The sequence below is a fragment of the Miniopterus natalensis genome, chromosome 7 (genome assembly GCF_054644295.1).
Source record: "Miniopterus natalensis isolate mMinNat1 chromosome 7, mMinNat1.hap1, whole genome shotgun sequence".
Taxonomy (NCBI): domain Eukaryota; kingdom Metazoa; phylum Chordata; class Mammalia; order Chiroptera; family Miniopteridae; genus Miniopterus; species Miniopterus natalensis.
In genome coordinates this window covers 16,673,655-16,690,364 of record NC_142087.1, presented here as the reverse complement: position 1 = coordinate 16,690,364, position 16,710 = coordinate 16,673,655, and the positions used below count along the sequence as shown (strand labels likewise).

The window sequence follows — 16,710 nt, the reverse complement described above, 5'->3', positions numbered from 1 at the left end:
TACATATTGATTTAGGAGGGATTGACTTTTTTATATTAAGTTTTTACTTCCAGGAATGTGTCCTGGAATAGTGACTGACTGGATGTTGGGGGTGGGGGGTGGGTAAGAGGTAGAAGTGTAGGTTGACTTCTGGGCTTCAGACTTCAGTGATTGGATGAACCATGGTTCCAACAAAGGAGATGGGGAAAAGATGCAGGTTTGGTTAAATAGATGTTGGAATTTATGGGGCAGTAGGACATTCACTTGAAGATGCCATGTGACACTTGGGGGAAGGCTGCAATAGCAATAGATTTGGGGTCTTCTTGCGGGTACAGGGAGAGAAACCGTGTTGTAGAGCCGCTTACATTGACCTAGCAGAATGAGGGGAGCAGCATTCTCATGGGGACTGACACCCATCAGAACGTGTGCCTGGAGAGAGGAACCTACGAAGGGGACCTAGGAGGACAGAGATGGTTGGCTCATTTTGCATAGTGCTGGAACTGTATTTGATTAAAGCATTGTTTTTTTAATAACTAAATGCAACACGTTGCACATGTCCATGCAATTTTTAGACCTCACAATCACAAAGTAGAAGTGCATTGGCATGTTGGCAATGGTACCTCAAAATCCCAAAGGACGGAAAAATCCATGGCTTTTTCTTCCTCAGCCCGAGGCACTGTCTTTCTGGGTATACTTCCATAGGGCATGCCCATCAGTACCTGCGTGGGGACAGATGACACAGTTACATATGGAGAAAATACAAACACACGGAGATTTTCCTACTCAGAACAGGGCACACACATTTTCTTCTTTAAATGACATCAGTCATGTTCTGGATTTTATTTTTTTTATTATTATTTTTTCTAATCCTCACTTGAGGATATTTTTCCCATTGCTTTTTCAGAGAGAGTGGGAGAGAGAGAGAGAGAGAGAAACATTGATATGAGAGAGACACATCGATTAGATGCCTCCCCCACCCTCCCCAACTGGGGCCGAGGTACGTGCCCTTGGCTGGAATCGAACCCAGGGCCCTTCAGTCTGAGGGTTGATGCTCTAACCACTGAGCAAAACCAGCCAGGGCAATCATGTTCATGATTTTACAAGTAACACACACTTATTGCAGAAAACGTGAAAAAGTAAAGAAGAGCATTTTAAGAAGTATTTACTGCCTCCCCATCTTAAAGATAATGACTGTTATATAGTCACATATTTCCTTTCAGTTACTTCTGAGTTTCATATATATTTCAGTCTGATTATTTAGCTTAATAATATTATTTTATGACCAATTTCCTATGTCATATGATATTCTCAAAATAAGATGACTTCAGAATATCTAATCATATGTATGTAGTATAAACTCACCTAACAAATTTTGGAATTTAGAGTATTTCTAGTTCTTCATGTGTATACAATTCTAATATTAATACCCTTACATATATGCCTGTATTTGCATCACTAATTATAAACAATTAGAATTATATTAAATTTACATACTGATTTAGGAGGGATTGACTTTATGATATTAAGTTTTTACTTCCAAGAATGTGTCCTCTTGTTTATTTAGTTGTGTTTTTGTCCTGTAATGCTTTATAGTGTTTCTCAGAGAAATATTCTAACTTGTTAAATTTGTTAATAGTTATTTCATAGCCTGGCCAGCGTGGCTCAGCGGTTGAGCATCGACCTAGGATCTAGGAGATTGTGGTTCAATTCCAGGTCGGGCACATGCGTGGGTTGCGGGCTCGGTCCCCAGTTGGGGGTGTGCAGGAGGCAGCCGATCAATGACTCTCTCATCACTGATGTTTCTATCTCACCCTCTGTAACTCTGCACAAGTCACTTATTCCTTTTTTGTCTCTCAATTGCTCACTGATAGGCAAGGATCTACCTATATTCACAATAGGATTATATTTGAAAGAATAGTGAGGAATGCTATTCAAATCCAATGTTTTTTGGTTATAAATTATGATATAATACATTCTATCCCTCTCTCTTTTTTTTTTTTTTCAGGGTAAAAGAGAAAAAACCCCCTGAGATATTAATTCTCCACTGATCTTAAAGTGAGAAGTAGAAAATGTAGGGCCCACCTCTTAATTCAGAAACATATATATGTATTTTTTTTTTACTGAGCTATCTGGGCAATTGATGTGAGCATAGAATCTGAAATGAATGATTGATTCTGTGTAAAACAGAGAGTATTTAATATAAATGAAGATGGTGGTCATGGTAAGTCTCAACACTATCCAAAGATGTACGAAGTTCTTTTTTTACCTCTGGGATTATAACTAGACCAAATATCAAGCCAAAAAGGACAAGGTTAACGCCATACATCCATCGGAGGAAGATGAAATACGATGCCACTGAAGAGCCAAAGTGACCTGGAGAGAGAAAAGACGGAGGGACTTAAGTGTTGCAGCAGGAGGAAGTTATCGCTACTGAGCACTTTCTGTGTATGATGGATCCGATTTTCACATCACTGTGGAATGGAATCCTGATCTCCACAGTCTTTTTCCAAAAAATAACCTGAGGCTCTATGGGCTTAAGAGATCCGCCTAACCTCCCATAATCAGAAAGTGAAGAAACACAATTTAAATATTTGTCTTGCTAGTCCAAAGCCCATCCTTTTCCGGATACAACACGGCCTGCAAAACAATCTCATCACATGGTCAAGAACACAATCCCACCCTTGAAAAACCCTTCAGTAAATCAGCTGAAAGCAATGGCACCAAAATACTCACTTTCAATGTCCTTGATCTTCATTTCCCAGGGAATACATTGAGTCTTGAAATTATCAAAGTCTCTCTTAAACTTGACCCATTTCTGAAATTAGACAGGTAATACCTTCAGTTCATCAACATGCTGCCTTGGGGCCTGGCCGGGCATGTTGGAGACACGTGTTGATGCTGACATGTCAATATGAGGTCAACATGTGGGTGAGGCTGCCAGAGATGTTAAATCTTCACTTTAAGTCAGGTATGGAGTGAGAGAGAAGCCCGGGTAACACGACGCCTTGCATTTGTCTACAGGGCTGATAAAATTTCAGGTTTGGACAGTTTTTATATGAATTGAGAAGTTTTGTGCATAATTTCTGGTATGGGGGATCAAATGGGTTAGCAACCTCTGATACAGCTTCCTTTACCTTAAAACAAAAATTCAGGGCAGGGGGAGAAATCTCACAGCACATTTGGCAGACAGCCAAGTGCCTAAATCTGATAGGAACTGTTGCTAAACCGATGCTGGTGGGACTGCTAGAGGCCTCAGCCCAGCGCTTCCTATTCTTCTCCTGGCGAAACAACAGCCTGTTGTTGTTGTTGTTGTTGTTGTTGTGTGTGTGTGTGTGTGTGTGTGTGTGTTTTCTGAAAAAAAGTGAGGAAGGCATCATGCCCCTGTCTTTTCCCAGTTCCAGCACTCAGAGTTTGTACCAATCAGAAACCTGAGTGTCTGTCTGTCTGCGGGTTGGGTGAAAATTTGTCAACTCTTCACAGGGCTGCTTTCCCACAACCCCATCCCCTGGAAATAAGTCCATTCGGAATTTTAAAATTTCATAGAAAACAGCAAAGAGGTAGTAGGGCAAAGAGCCTACGATCAATTTCTATCATTACAAAGGTCTCCTAAGAACTTGTTCATGAAGGAAATGAGATTTTCCCTTGTAAATTCACTGAGGATGAAAGAGAAAACTTGTCTGAAGGAATCAGACAGGCTTCCAGACCTGAAGGCTTTGACCATATCCTAATTGAGTGATTACTCAATAGGAAGGAAACTGCCCATCAGAAGAGAGAAAGGAGAAGAGGGGCCCATAGGCAAAAGACTGGTCGACAATGCAAAGATAGCCCTGAGACTGGAAGGGAGGGCTGTGGGGAATGGCAGGCAGTGGATATTGGGCACTTCAGTCCCACTGTCATCTACTTTCCTTAGTTCTGATCCTGTGCTCAAAAATCATCGTTGGCTTATTTGGCCTCCCATGTAGGTCTGTGTATAAGGAGAGCATTTGGCCATCACCTAGGCTTTGAGTATTTTGGCTTCTATGGCAGTAATTTTTCATTGCCAATTAATAGATTGGAATTGGGATTATGGTTTAGCTTTCCATATAACTAACTCTACTAAAAAAAAAAAAAAAAAAAAAAAAGCATTGCTGATGTGGACTTCAAGTTTTCCAGTTCTTGTATTAGTTATTTCTCCTTGTAAATTAATAGCCTAGCATCTGGTTTTATATATCAGTCTCAAAAGCTTTATTAATGTGAGTCTTCCTCTGAGATGGATCTCCTGTCAGGGTGCTGATAAAATCAGTACAAAATATAGGCTTGCAAGGCTGAGGCCAATAGGGGTAATGAAAGATGCCAAGCGAGGCCCCTGGAGACACAGCTCGCCAGTTGGTTGCTTGGCAACCATCAGACAGCCCCTCAGTGCTGTAGGCTTCTTGGCCTGAAAAGTGATGCCCTGGAGGTGGAGCAGAGGCAGAGGGAGGCCTGGAGAAGCTCTGCATCGAAGCTCTCTATCCTTCATTGGCTTAGAGAATCAAAAACTGGGATGGGGCATGGGCAGGAGAAGACCCCCCCCACCCTTCCTCAGAGCTTGGTGAGATGGTAGCTGCTGCCCCAGGACTGGGGTATTAGCTGTGCCTGTCATCTTCTCTCCAGCTATAAAGGACAAAAGATTTCAGTGACTGAACAAGACACAGGCAAGCTATACATCCTGTCTGTGGATGAAATCTGAATGACTAAAAGCAGCCAATGAGCCCTGGCTGGTGCAGCTCGGTTGGTTGAGCATCATCCTGTGCACCAAAAGATCACCAGTTTGATTCCAGGTCAGGGCACATACCCAGGTTTCGGGTTGGGTCCCCGGTCAGGGGTCGAGGTGTGTACAGAAGGCAACCAATTGATGTTTCTCTCTCACATCAATGTTTCTCTCTCCCCCTTCTTCCTCTCTCTTCCTCTCTCTCTAAAATCAATAAAAACATATACATATATATTTTAAAGAAAACAACCAATGAGGCTTGAGAAATAGTACTGTGGAGCAAGGAAAACGGGACACCACTCTCCAGAATGTTTGGAAAGCATTTATACATTAATACATTTTGAGAAATGGTTCAGCATTCTTAATAGGATACAAGAAATATGGCTTCTAGAGTAAAGGATAGAAATTTGAGATAAAAAAAGAATATAGGTGGCCCTAGAGTGGCCCAGTTAGTTAGAATGTTGTCCCATGCACCAGAAAACCAGGTTCGATTCCTGGTCAGAGCATACACTAGGTTGTGGGTTTGATCCCTGGTGGAGGCAACCGGCTGATGTTTCTCTCTCACATTGATGTTTCTCCCTCTCCTTCCCTCCCTCTCTAAAATCAATAATAATAATTAAAAAGGATACAGGGGAAGTGTGGAAGGCTTACAAGGTAGCTAAAAGTTCAGTAATAGAATGAAAATAAACATTATATTATAATTGAAACAAAACAACTGATTAAATGATCTTGAGAATAAACCTGAGAAATTTCAGAGAATGCAAAGAGAGAGCAAAGAATTAATAACAGTGAGGGAAGGTAAATACAGAGGACAGAGGATGGGCAGAAATCCTTTTCTAAGGAAGAAGCTAGAACTACTGGAATAGAAACATCATTGAACAAAATCATTTATCAAAGATATAGTCGAAGACCGCACTCCTCACTTGGAAAGAAAAGATCTGAGTGTGCAGTTGTTAAGTGGTAAATAGTTTCTAGATAAAATTAATAAAATGACTCACAGATAGTTGTCAGGCAATTAAAACTGAAAAAGGAGGAAAATAATATTAGGAACAAAAAAATTCAAACCCAATATATATAGAAAGTAATTACAAAAGTTATGGGACAACCATCTGCAACTTTCTGGTAACACATATGAAGACCTTATAAAATGATCACGTGTTGGAAGAATATAAAATGTCAACATGGCCCCAAGAAAAAGTTAAAACTTGAATACGCCAATAACCAGGGAACACGTGAAAACGGATGAATCATCAAACAATGTTTAAGGTTTGGGAAGTAAGATCCCAGTGGTTTTAACAGTGTCAATTTAATGAGTCTAGGTCTTCACTGGAGAAGAAACAAGTTTCCTATAGACTGCAACCCTCACAGGTAAGTATAGAGAAAATGATGGAATAAGCTGCTTTCCACTCCTGGGTGACTGGAATCAACTGGCCTCACGCTCAGGATACTGGGGGAGCTGGACACAGATGGGGAGGCTGGAGGCGCCTGTGATAGTCGCCCCAGTTCAGAAGTTTGCAGCCTCTGCGCCACACACCTTAGCCAGCAGCATCTTATAGGCGTAGAGCCGCTTGCCTTTCCCCTTTCCCAAGGCTCCTTCATACTTCTCCACAAATTCTTGGGCCTCCCTGGTAAGAAAAAAAAAGGGGGGCAGGGACAGGAATTCAATTAACACCCAAGCAAAAGAAATCTGAATTATGAGGGTGCCGACGTGGCTGACAGCTGTGTTTTTATACGGCTTGTTGAGTATCATATAGGTTCCATGAAGGAAGGGTATTTTGTCTGTTTTGTCCCCAAAATTTCCCAAATGCAAATGCACCTGTAGGCAGAATTTTGGCCTCTGTGACCTTTGCTCCCTGGTGGTACACACAAGGATGTGGCAAAAAGGATTTTGCAGGTGTATTACTGACTTTAAAATAGGGACATGATTCTGGATTATCTGGAAGGGTCCAATGTAATCACGTGAGCCCTTAAAAACAGAGGAGGAAGGTAGAAGAGCCAGAGAGAGATGCGGCAGGAGGGAACGTCAAGGAAATTAGAAGCGGAGGAATTTCTGAGCCTCTGTGGCTGGGGCCCCATGTGAAGAGCAAGAGAAGGAAATGAATTCTGCCCCAAACCAGTGAGCTTGGAAGGGGACCCAGAGCCTGCGATGGGAACCGCGGCCCTGCTGATGCCCTGGTTTCAGCCCAGGGAGGCCCTGAACAGAGCCTCACGCATCGGCTGCACTTCTGCCTGACGGAGCTGAGTGCTGGCCTGAGTCTTAGGGTGTAGGGAGCGGCCAGGTGGGGTGGGAGAAAGCAGGAACCTTCTAGGGAGAGGCACCTGCTGGAGGGGAGCCCCAGAGGCTGGAGAGCTTTACAACTGAGTCTGGGATAAGGAGTCTTGCGGAAGGGAAGAAAAAGAGGGGAGATCTGGAGGGAGGAGACCACTGTTAGAGGGGGAAACCTGCCTCAGTGAGCCAGCGAGAGAGACAATTCCAGCATTTCAGGCCTTAGCCAATCCCCACCCTCACCAAGGGCAGAACTCTTCCTCCTGCCTGGAGGGGATGTCAGACTTCTCTGGGCAGCTGAACAGCCCTGGGGGATTTTCATGGTCCCTGAGACTTCCAGCCAGCTGGGGATCTCATTTCCATAAGCATCAAGGTTGCTCTTTTTCCACTGTTAATAAAAGATGTGTTCAGGTGACACCTGAGTGGGGACGAGGCTCTACTGGAGTGACAGATGGCTGTTCTGCCCTGGATAACAGGAGGGAGAACAGGCCCTGAGGGAGCAGGGAGAAGAGACCCAGACAAACAAGAAGCCACTGCCTGGAGCGGTACCTACAGCGCAAACCGTCACCATTTCATCCAATATATTTTTAAAAATTACAATTTCCATATGTAATCAATATCAAAATTAATCAGATATTTTAAATTCTTTTTGTACTGTCTTCAATATCCGGTGCTCATCTTGCACCACCCATGATGATTTAAATTTAAATCAACCAGTATAAAACAAAAAAAAATTCAGTTTCTCAGTCGCACTAACTGCTTTTCAAGTGCTCAAGAGCCACATGTGGCTACTTTGTTAGTGCAGACTCAGCGCATTTCCATCACCCCAGAAGGTTCTGTGGTGAGCACTGGCTTGAAGGCACCGGGGAGGCATTTCTTCCTGCAGCTACATAGGAGATGACGTAATGATTTGTGTAGTGACAGTGGAGTAAGTTCTGCCAGGACCTTTGTTAGAGTTGGGGGTAAATAGAGTTAAAATAAAACTGCCATTGTTTTCTACATAATCCAGGGGGAGGCAGTTGACTTGAGCCATGAAGAAACTCAGGTGTGAGAGGAGCGGGGGAAAATGGCTTTTTAGAGAGGAAAGGGGAAAGGAGGTGTGACCCCCAACCCTGTGACAGAAACACAAAGGAAAGACTTGGGGGAAATGGTAATTATGGATGGGAATATTTTAGTAGAGAAGTTAAGCAATGTGACTCCTGCTCTTTGCTCAAAATGCAGTAGACACTCAAGAATCATAAAATGCTTGGTGTGCCAGCTGTCATATGGAAACCAGAGAAGTGGCTCAGTTGAAAACAGGACTCATGGGCACAGGTACAAGGCTAGAGCGTGTTCACGGAGCACCGCTGCAGACTTGGCCCTGTGTTAGGCATTTGGGATGGTGAGTAGCTGAGACAGGTCCCCTCCCTGTTCTCCATGAGTGTGAGTGTGCAACACACGGGGAGATTCTGGGTACTTAAAACAAGAAAGGTCTGAATCTGTTGAGATGGAGGGTCATAGGAAGCCCCCAGAAGAAGGCATGTCTTTGTTGGGTTGAGAGGGAAGTGCAGAAGCCACCAGGTGAGTTGGGAGTGAGATGGAGAGGCAGCCAGGCAGTGGAAGGGTTGGGGGGAGACTGGAGCACCATGGTGCCATCTCCCAGCCTGGCCCTGCTCCATGCTGGCCAAACAGCAGGGCCTCAGTCAACAGTCACTGCTCACGCTTGCCATGCCTGTAACGCCCCCCCGCCCCCCAGCACTGTGCATGTGCTGGGGACAGGAGGGGACCAAGGGAGAGTGGGACGGTGAAGCCCCCTTCTTGCCAAGGCCCCTTGGGGCGGAGAGGAGGAAGGGACTTGCATGTCCATCAGAAGGAGTGGAGCCTTTTGGACATTGAGAGAGCCTGGTGACCACCACCCGCTCACCTGAGCTCTGTAAACCTTTTGGACACTGAGAGAGCCTGGTGACCACCACCTGCTCACCTGAGCTCTGTAAGCTTCTTCGCCATGGGCCAGGGCTTGCTGCGCATGGTGGTGATTAGCTTCTTCTTGTCTTCCACCTGCTCCAGGATCCGGGCCAGCTCCTCCTCAGACAGAGACTCCCCACCAGAGGCACTGGAGGCCAAGGAAGGTGATCTGGAGGAGAGCCAGGGTGGAGCAGAGCAGAGTGAGAAGGGGCAGAGTGTGCGATCAGAGGAGACCATAGCCAGACACATGGGCCAAGCACCTGACACCCAAAACTCTGACCACCCCTCGCAGGCTGCCCCCACTCAGGAGCCCTCAGTGACTCTCACCTCCTGTCAGAAGAGACCACAGCTCTGTCCTGTAGCTCAAGGCACTGGGTGAAATGCCTCCTCAAATTCTATTTCTCTGAGTCCTACCCACGTACCACACTCTAGCACCATGCTGCCCAATAGAAACATAATGCAAGCCACATACTGTAATTTTCAATTTTTTTAGTAGCCACATTAAAATGGTAAAAGGAAATGGGTAAAATTAATTTTAATAGTGCCTTTTATTTAATCCAGTATATGAAAAAATTATAATTTCAACATGTAATCAATATAAAAATTATTAATGAGATATTTTCTATTCTTTTTGTACTGTCTTCAAAATCTGGCATTCATCTTGTACTCACAGTGCCTGTCAATTCAGGCATTAAATTTTCATTAAACGTATTTGATCTATATTTGAATTTCATAAAATTTATAATTGAAAAAGTAGATTCATGTACCCCAATTTTTTGAGACATACTTAAAAGTTTCCTGATAAATGAATCAAGTAGCAGAATATAATTTTCTTTGATATCTGCATTGACAAAATTGGTTTTATATATATATATATGAAATGAAATGCTTTGGCTTCAAAGTAAAATTGATTTCAAAACTACAAACTACATCTGTCTGTCCAAGTTAAGTAATTTACTATCTCTTGTGTCAACTCTGTATTAACACCAAATTTAAATTAAATTGAATTGGAAATTCAGCTCCTTGGTCACACTGGCCACATTTCAAGTGCCCAGCACGTCGCTAGTGTCTGTTGTATTGGACAGCACAGCTGCAGAGAGCTTCCGGCTGGAAGCCTTGTGGTGTGATGACCTGCAGCATCCCACAGACAGGACTATGTGCTCAGCTGCCACCAAGTTCAGATTCCCGTGTGCTCCTCACAGCCTCCTTTAGTCCTAAGAACAGTGCCTCTCAGCTGAGTTGACAGCTGCCAGGGATGTAGGGGTAAGGGAGGGGCTGGAGAAGGGTTCCACCTGAGCAGCCTTCTCAGCAGGTTCATTAATGGAAACTTCAGGATGTGGGCTTGGGTTACCGCAGGTTTTAGAGACCAGTTTGCAGCAGTCTCCATAAGTTTTAGCTTCTGATGAACTCCTGAGGATCATCAGAGAACTCAAAGGAGAGAGGTGGAGAGGAGGGGCCCTAGCCCTTAAAGACCTGAAAGCCTAAAGCACAGGGATTCTTTTGCACGCCTCATGTACACCCCATGATATCTGCCTTTGGGTCTTTGCATGGGGTGTTCCCTCAGTCCGGGGGGCATTCAGTCGTTGCTCGTTCCAATTCCACCTTTGCTTCAAAAGCCTTATTGGAATGCTTATCTTCTCTGTGGAGGAACCCTGGTGCCCCAGCCCCCCGTCAAATCTTTTCTCGTATGCATATTGCTTTCTGCCTTGTCTTATGGTGACTGATGCCCGTGTCCTATCTCCCCTACTAGCCTGTCAGCATCTGGGGAACAGCACCGAGTCTTTTACATCTCTCTCTGCCCTGCCATGGGCATGAATGAGCCCTTGCCTGTACCCTCTACTTTGCATCTACCATCCAGACACCTGTGGTCCATTTAGGATGGTGCAGCCTCCCTCTAAAGTTCGGGACACTCCACGGCCCATTGACTATGCATTCAAGTTCTCTTTAAGCTTCTAAGGGCACTATGCATTCTTTACCCTGTTAGCTTGTGTCCAGGGACAACCAGACAGTAGACAAAAGCTGTAACTGAACCAACAAGGGCTGACATGGTTGACAGAAGAAATCAGTGGCCCTGTTTGAGGCCTGAGTCCCATCTCTGTAAAGGTGGAGAGGTACCATGGACAACGACTGAGGGTGTGGGCAAAGGGAGTTTGTGGGAACCCAATGGGAAGGAGCGTCAGCTCCACCATAATTCTAATACCTCCAATTGTTTCAAAAGCCTCCCTACATGTTACCAACAGGGATTCTTCAAACATCCTGAGAAGTGAGCAAAGCACAAGAAGGAGGCAAAGAGAGGGAACTGTCTCATCAAAATTGGGAGCAAACCATGGAACTAAAATCCTGGCTTGTTGATTCTGAAAGCTGGTCCTGCTCACCAGCCAGCGTGTGCTAGTGCTAACGAACAAAGGAAACAAAACAGATAAAGCACATCCCAAATCCTTGAACTTCAGAGCTGGCAGGACCCCTGAAGGTCTTTTAGATCAACGCTGCATTTCACAAAAGAGGGCACAGGTCCAGGTTGGGGAAATGGTGCACTTAAAGCCCTCCAATGAGTCAGTCCGAAATCTAGTTTTGTTCATTTATATCAGCTCTTCTGCAAGAGCTGTGGTGAGCCACACGCTGGATTTCAGGAGGCTTGGAATCTTGTCCCAGCCTGCTGCCATCTCACCTTCCCACTCGAAACTTCCACTTGCTCTGGTGTGATATGAGGTGTTGGGTGGTGAGTGCCCAGTGACCACTCCACCTGGACGGTGTGGTCCCCCTCCAGTTTCTGCCTAAGAAGTGGAGAAGCGGGCAGGGGCAAAGAGAAGCAGAAGAGAGCAGGGGCTGCCTATTTACAAGGCTGGGGAGGGAGGAACGCATCAGGCCCTCATCAGGAGAGGGAGAGAGACCAGCAGGAGAAGGAAAGCACAATTGAAAACACACCTGGGGACCTCTGTATTGCTTTCAATAATAAAGATAAATTTTAAAAACAAAAAACAAAAAACCACGCCTGAATCAGAGTCACAACACACCTGCGTTTCTTCAGCTGCTTCCACATCTCCTTCCTCGGCACCTCCTTTTTCTTCCTTGAGGGTGCTCTCTGCTCCTTGAGGGATGCCCTCCCATCTCTCTTCTTCCTCCCCTCGCGGGTCCTCTGGGCTGTGCCCCGCTCCTGTTGCCCCAGCTTCTCTCCACGTCGCCTGTGCTCCACCTGCTTCCTCCTGGGGGAGTCTGGCCTTGGGCTGCCCCTGGCTCGCTCCTTCTGGCCAGCAGGGCCTCCGCGCCTGCCTGCCACACCCTCTGCTTTGGGGGCCTGCTTCCTGGAGGATCTCCTCCCAGACCTGTCACCTGCAGGGGCAGGAAAATGGCAGCACCCCAGCTGTGAGAAATCAAATGTTCAAGATGCTTCCTGGAGCTTTTGGCTCCAAAAGCCTCTTTGGAGCATCCGGCCTGGGATGAGAGTTAACGTCTCCCTCTGACCGGTTGGCACTCCTACACTCTTGACTATCCTCAGGTAGAGATCTAGGCACATGCCTTTCCTCTTCTTGGGTGTGCAGTCCCTTAGAGTCAGAGCTGAACCATCTCCTGACCCTCGGGGTCAAGGCCAAGTCTGGGAGCCTCCGTTTGGTAAGGCTGGACCACTGAGACAGGAAGGGCCTCACTGGCTCCATTCTCCATCCAGGGCCTTTCCCGCTTATGAGCCCCTGCCTGGCATGAGGGAACGGACAGGAGGTGAGAGCAGCAGTCGATTCAGGCCCTGTTCCTCAGCACTGAAGTGCAGGGCCGCAGGTTTAGCTAGGAGGCAGAGGGGGAGAGGGGAACTGTGGGCAAGAGCCTTCGTTGTGGTTCCCAAGGGAAGGAACAGACGAGGCTGAGTAGGCAGGGTTAGGGTCAGCTGGTCTGAATAATTTCAAAAAGACCCAGAATAGCTTACATCATACTGAAGGAGGGGAATGAAATTGGTCAACAGACACTATCCAACATCAAGATTAAATATAAAGCTCCAATAATCAAGACAGTGTGGTATTAGTGAAGGAACAGACAGATACACCAACAGAGCAGAACAGAGAGGCCAGAAAGAGACCCACATAAGTATGGCCAACTGAGCTTTGACAAAGGAGCAAAGGCAATTCAGTGGAGATGGTATGTTTCACCAAATGGTGCTGGAACATCTGGACATCACATCACATGCAAAATAATAATAATAATCTAGACACAGACCTTATTCTTTTCACAAAAATCAACTCAAAATGGGTCATTGATCTAAATGTAAAATGCAACAGGCTGAGATTTTCTCAGCCCAGTCCTGCCCTGACCTCTCTCTTCTCCTTCTCACCTCCTATGGGAAAAGGGACTTTGGTAAGACAATGTAAAGAAAGATTATTTGAACGTAATAATAACTCATCCAAGTTAGGAAGCTGGTCAGCATCAGCCAGTCAGAGATGGCTTGTCTTGTAGATGCTCTTCCATGGCTGTGGGAGGCTCAGCCCCGTCTTGGAGGAGAGATGGAGACAGAAACAAATCCGCTCCCTCCAAAGAGATGCGAAGAGTGAGACAGTGTGTGTCCCCACAGCTGTGACCCCGAGGAGAGCCCTAGAACTGAGCTAGGTTCTCAGGGAGAGCAGGGAAGTGAGAGAGTGGGCAAGGGATTAAGAAGGGTCTCCTGGGCCCTCATCTAAGGTGGGTTTCATATTGCTTGACAGAACTGAATTCTTAGTCAGTATATGTTTGCCCCGTCTTCTGAACTCTGTGTCCTCAATCAGCTAATATAATGGTTTTCTTTTGGGGAGGGGTTTACACATTTTTTCAAGCTACAATTTCTGTTGTAATTTCATTTCCCAACAGAATGAAATGCATGAGGAATGTAGAAATCAGGCCTGAATTTTCCCTTCAATCTTCCCCCAACCTCCTCAGCACAGAAAACAGCTGCTTTTTGACATTGATCCCCACCCCATGCCATAGTTTTCAATGGACTCTACATAAGGCATAATTCAGGAGCTAGAAGGGCAGCTGCCACATTAGGAAGACTCCCAAGCCCAGCACACACTCCCTTCCATGTAACAGGCCTCCCTACATTTATGCACCAGACTCAGAGCAGAAAATAGGCCCAGGAGAAGCTGGAGGGCCCAGCTCACCCTCTGGCTCAGTGATCTGAGAATACAGAGGTCTTTTTTCAACTAATGGAATAACAAATTATAATTATTTTGAGAAAAGACCTTTGTCTTCTCAGAGATTATTTTTCTCCTTGTAGAATATAAATGGAAGAAATAGGATATTGGGTCCCCTCAGAGACGACTCCAGAGGAGATTTTAATTGGAATCTGTGTAATTGGGTTTCAGTTTATTTAATGGATTCCCATTACTTAACTTCATTGCATCCCTTGACCATTTGGGTCCCTAAAGCAAAAATTCTGACCCATGTCCTTGTTTTTTCAGAGAAAGGAAAAATGGCACAGGGTAGAGGAGTGTGCGCGTGTGTGCGTGTGTGTGTGTGTGTGTGTGTGTGTGGGCGGGCACATTTCAGTAGGAAAATGTTTGTGTTTCATGCAAAACAACTTTCCATTTCAGTCCTTCCCAAGGACCATTTGCCCACAGGTGACCTCCACAAGGCCAGCCCATTCAGTTGGGGTGGAAGGGGAGCCAGGATGCGTGTAGGAGGGACAGTGACTGGAGTAGAACATAGGGAAGGGGCCATGGAGAACCAGACTCAAACATCCTGCAGACAACCATCACCAATGGAGCTGACCCCCTTTCTCATCCGGTCACACTGAGAATGACTTTCTCATGCTCGCACTCATGTCTCTAGAGGGAGGTGAAGACTGGACGGGGAGGCAGGTGGGGTAGGGAGGAGAGACAGTGACCAAGGGGCAGCTGGAATGTTGAGATGCCAGCGGTGCCTTCACACCTCCTCCCTCCTGCCCAGAGCTCTGGCTCCTCTGCACATCCCCTTGTCATGGAGCTGCCTCACTAAGGCCCCAGGCCCTAGGCAGTGGGGCACCAATGAGGGCAAAATGGGAAGAACTTGGCAGGGGACACAGATGAGTTGGACCCTGGGGCCAGGGTGGGGGCCAGAACAAGTCCCTTCCCCTCAAAATGGGGTGGGGAGATCTCTTCCAACCCCCCAAAGTCCATCACTCCACAAGATTATGCTTCCTCGCCTACCAGTGGGAGATGGCTGGGCTGCCAGGCCCCCCTGAACGAATGTGAGGAGGGGAAAATGGCATCGTATCCACAACACGTCTCATGATATGACGTGTAGGACAGCCACCTTGTGGGCATGGCTTCTGCCCTCCTAATGGCAGTGGAGGGTCTTCTCTCCAGCCTGTGATGTCCTCTGGCTTCCTGGAGCAGGTCAACCCCCCTCTGGGGAAAGCCCTCATGGCTCACAGAAAAGCTGTGGCCACACTGGGGATGGGAAGGGGGATGAGCACACACTGCTGCTGGTATTTGTGGAGGTTAAGAGTGTGCAGGCTGGAGTTAGTGGCCTGGGTGTGGGTCCCGGCTCCACCACCTGCCAGCTGCGTGCAGTGAGCTTCCTACCCCGCAGGATGGTGAGTGTTCACTGCTTCCCAAGACTCGACTCAGAGCGGCACTAACTCTGGACATCTCCCCTGACACCTGGGGCTGAGGGCAGGCCCTCCCCGTGCAGCACCGGCCCCCTCTCCAATGAAACCTCCTGCTTGGGAGGGTTCCTTACAAAGAGCAGGAGGGGAGAAGGGGAGGAGGGTGGAGGAGATGGCTGGGCTGCCAGGCCCCCCTGAACAAATCATCCCACCTCACCTGCGCCTGGAGAGCCGCTCCTGGACCTTCCTCTCACTCCACCTCCTGCTGTAAAAGATGGGCAGGGATGGATGGGTGGCCTCTGGGACGTCCCCCTCCCTGTGCCACCCCATTTCCCTGTGGGAACCCTCCACTGGTTTACAGCTGCCTCGGCTGGAACCCTGCTCCCATTCTTTTACTAACAAGCTCCAGAGTCCCCAGTCTTGACATTTCTCTGACACCCTGGAAAAATCACAAGGTCAGAACATCCCCACAGCCCGCTGCCCCAGAGAGACAGACAGACAGACAGAGGAATCTGCTGAGGGGATTGCCAAGGAAAAGCAACTCAAACCAAGACAGAAGGAGACTGAAAGACCCTGGAGGAATTTGCCTGCCTCTGTCTTCAATGTTAACACAGATGTTGCGCATGGTACTTTGCACATGTCATTTTAAATCCCTCCAACAGTCCTGTAAGGAACGGTGGCTGCCTTCATCCTATGGGCGAGGCAGGGAGAGGTTGGATAACCAGACTGAGGTCATTCAGCAAGCAGGTGTCAGGCCCTGAACTCAAACACAGTTCCCTGTGTTTTAAAAGACCCTTTCTGCTTCCCTGTCCCCTGCTGCTACCCAGGACCCCTTGGGGTGGGCCCCATGGACATGGGGACAGACTCACCTTCCTCCTTTAGGCCCTTTGGCTGGTGGCTCATGGTCAGCAGAGCTGGCTCAGCCCCCACTCGGGCTCAGGGGGCTTGCTGGCCAACACACGCCTTCAGCCTGGGGTGATTTCCTGCCCTCATGGTGGTTGGCCTCCCTTCCTATGCCCAAGGGCAGCCAAGGCTCTGCGGCTTGATTGAGATTGAATGTGGAGGTAGGTGAAGTGTGGGAGAGAGGCATGAAGGAGGCAAGGTGGTGAGTTCCCAGCCCTTCAATCCGGCCACACACTCCTCAGCTCAGGTTTCCCTGGAGAGAGGCGGTGTAGCCTCACCTTTCAGGCATCACTTACAAGAGCGGGGCCCTGGAGGGGCCAGGAGCTGCTGCTCATCTCCATTTGC

General features: G+C 47.1%; 1 protein-coding gene across 1 annotated transcript in view; it reads right to left on the bottom strand.

Annotated features, from left to right (window-relative positions):
* TMC2 (transmembrane channel like 2) overlaps positions 1 to 16,365 on the bottom strand; it is a 40,553-nt gene extending 24,188 nt beyond the window's left edge. Inside the window, exons 1-8 of the mRNA XM_087819293.1 lie at positions 16,332 to 16,365; positions 15,680 to 15,727; positions 11,933 to 12,248; positions 8,935 to 9,087; positions 6,243 to 6,333; positions 2,713 to 2,794; positions 2,246 to 2,352; positions 600 to 698 (exon numbers count right to left, since the gene is read on the bottom strand). Of these exons, the coding sequence (XP_087675419.1) occupies positions 600 to 698; positions 2,246 to 2,352; positions 2,713 to 2,794; positions 6,243 to 6,333; positions 8,935 to 9,087; positions 11,933 to 12,248; positions 15,680 to 15,727; positions 16,332 to 16,365 (930 nt within the window). The remainder of the gene's footprint in view (positions 1 to 599; positions 699 to 2,245; positions 2,353 to 2,712; positions 2,795 to 6,242; positions 6,334 to 8,934; positions 9,088 to 11,932; positions 12,249 to 15,679; positions 15,728 to 16,331) is intronic.
* Between the last annotated feature and the right edge of the window lie 345 nt (positions 16,366 to 16,710).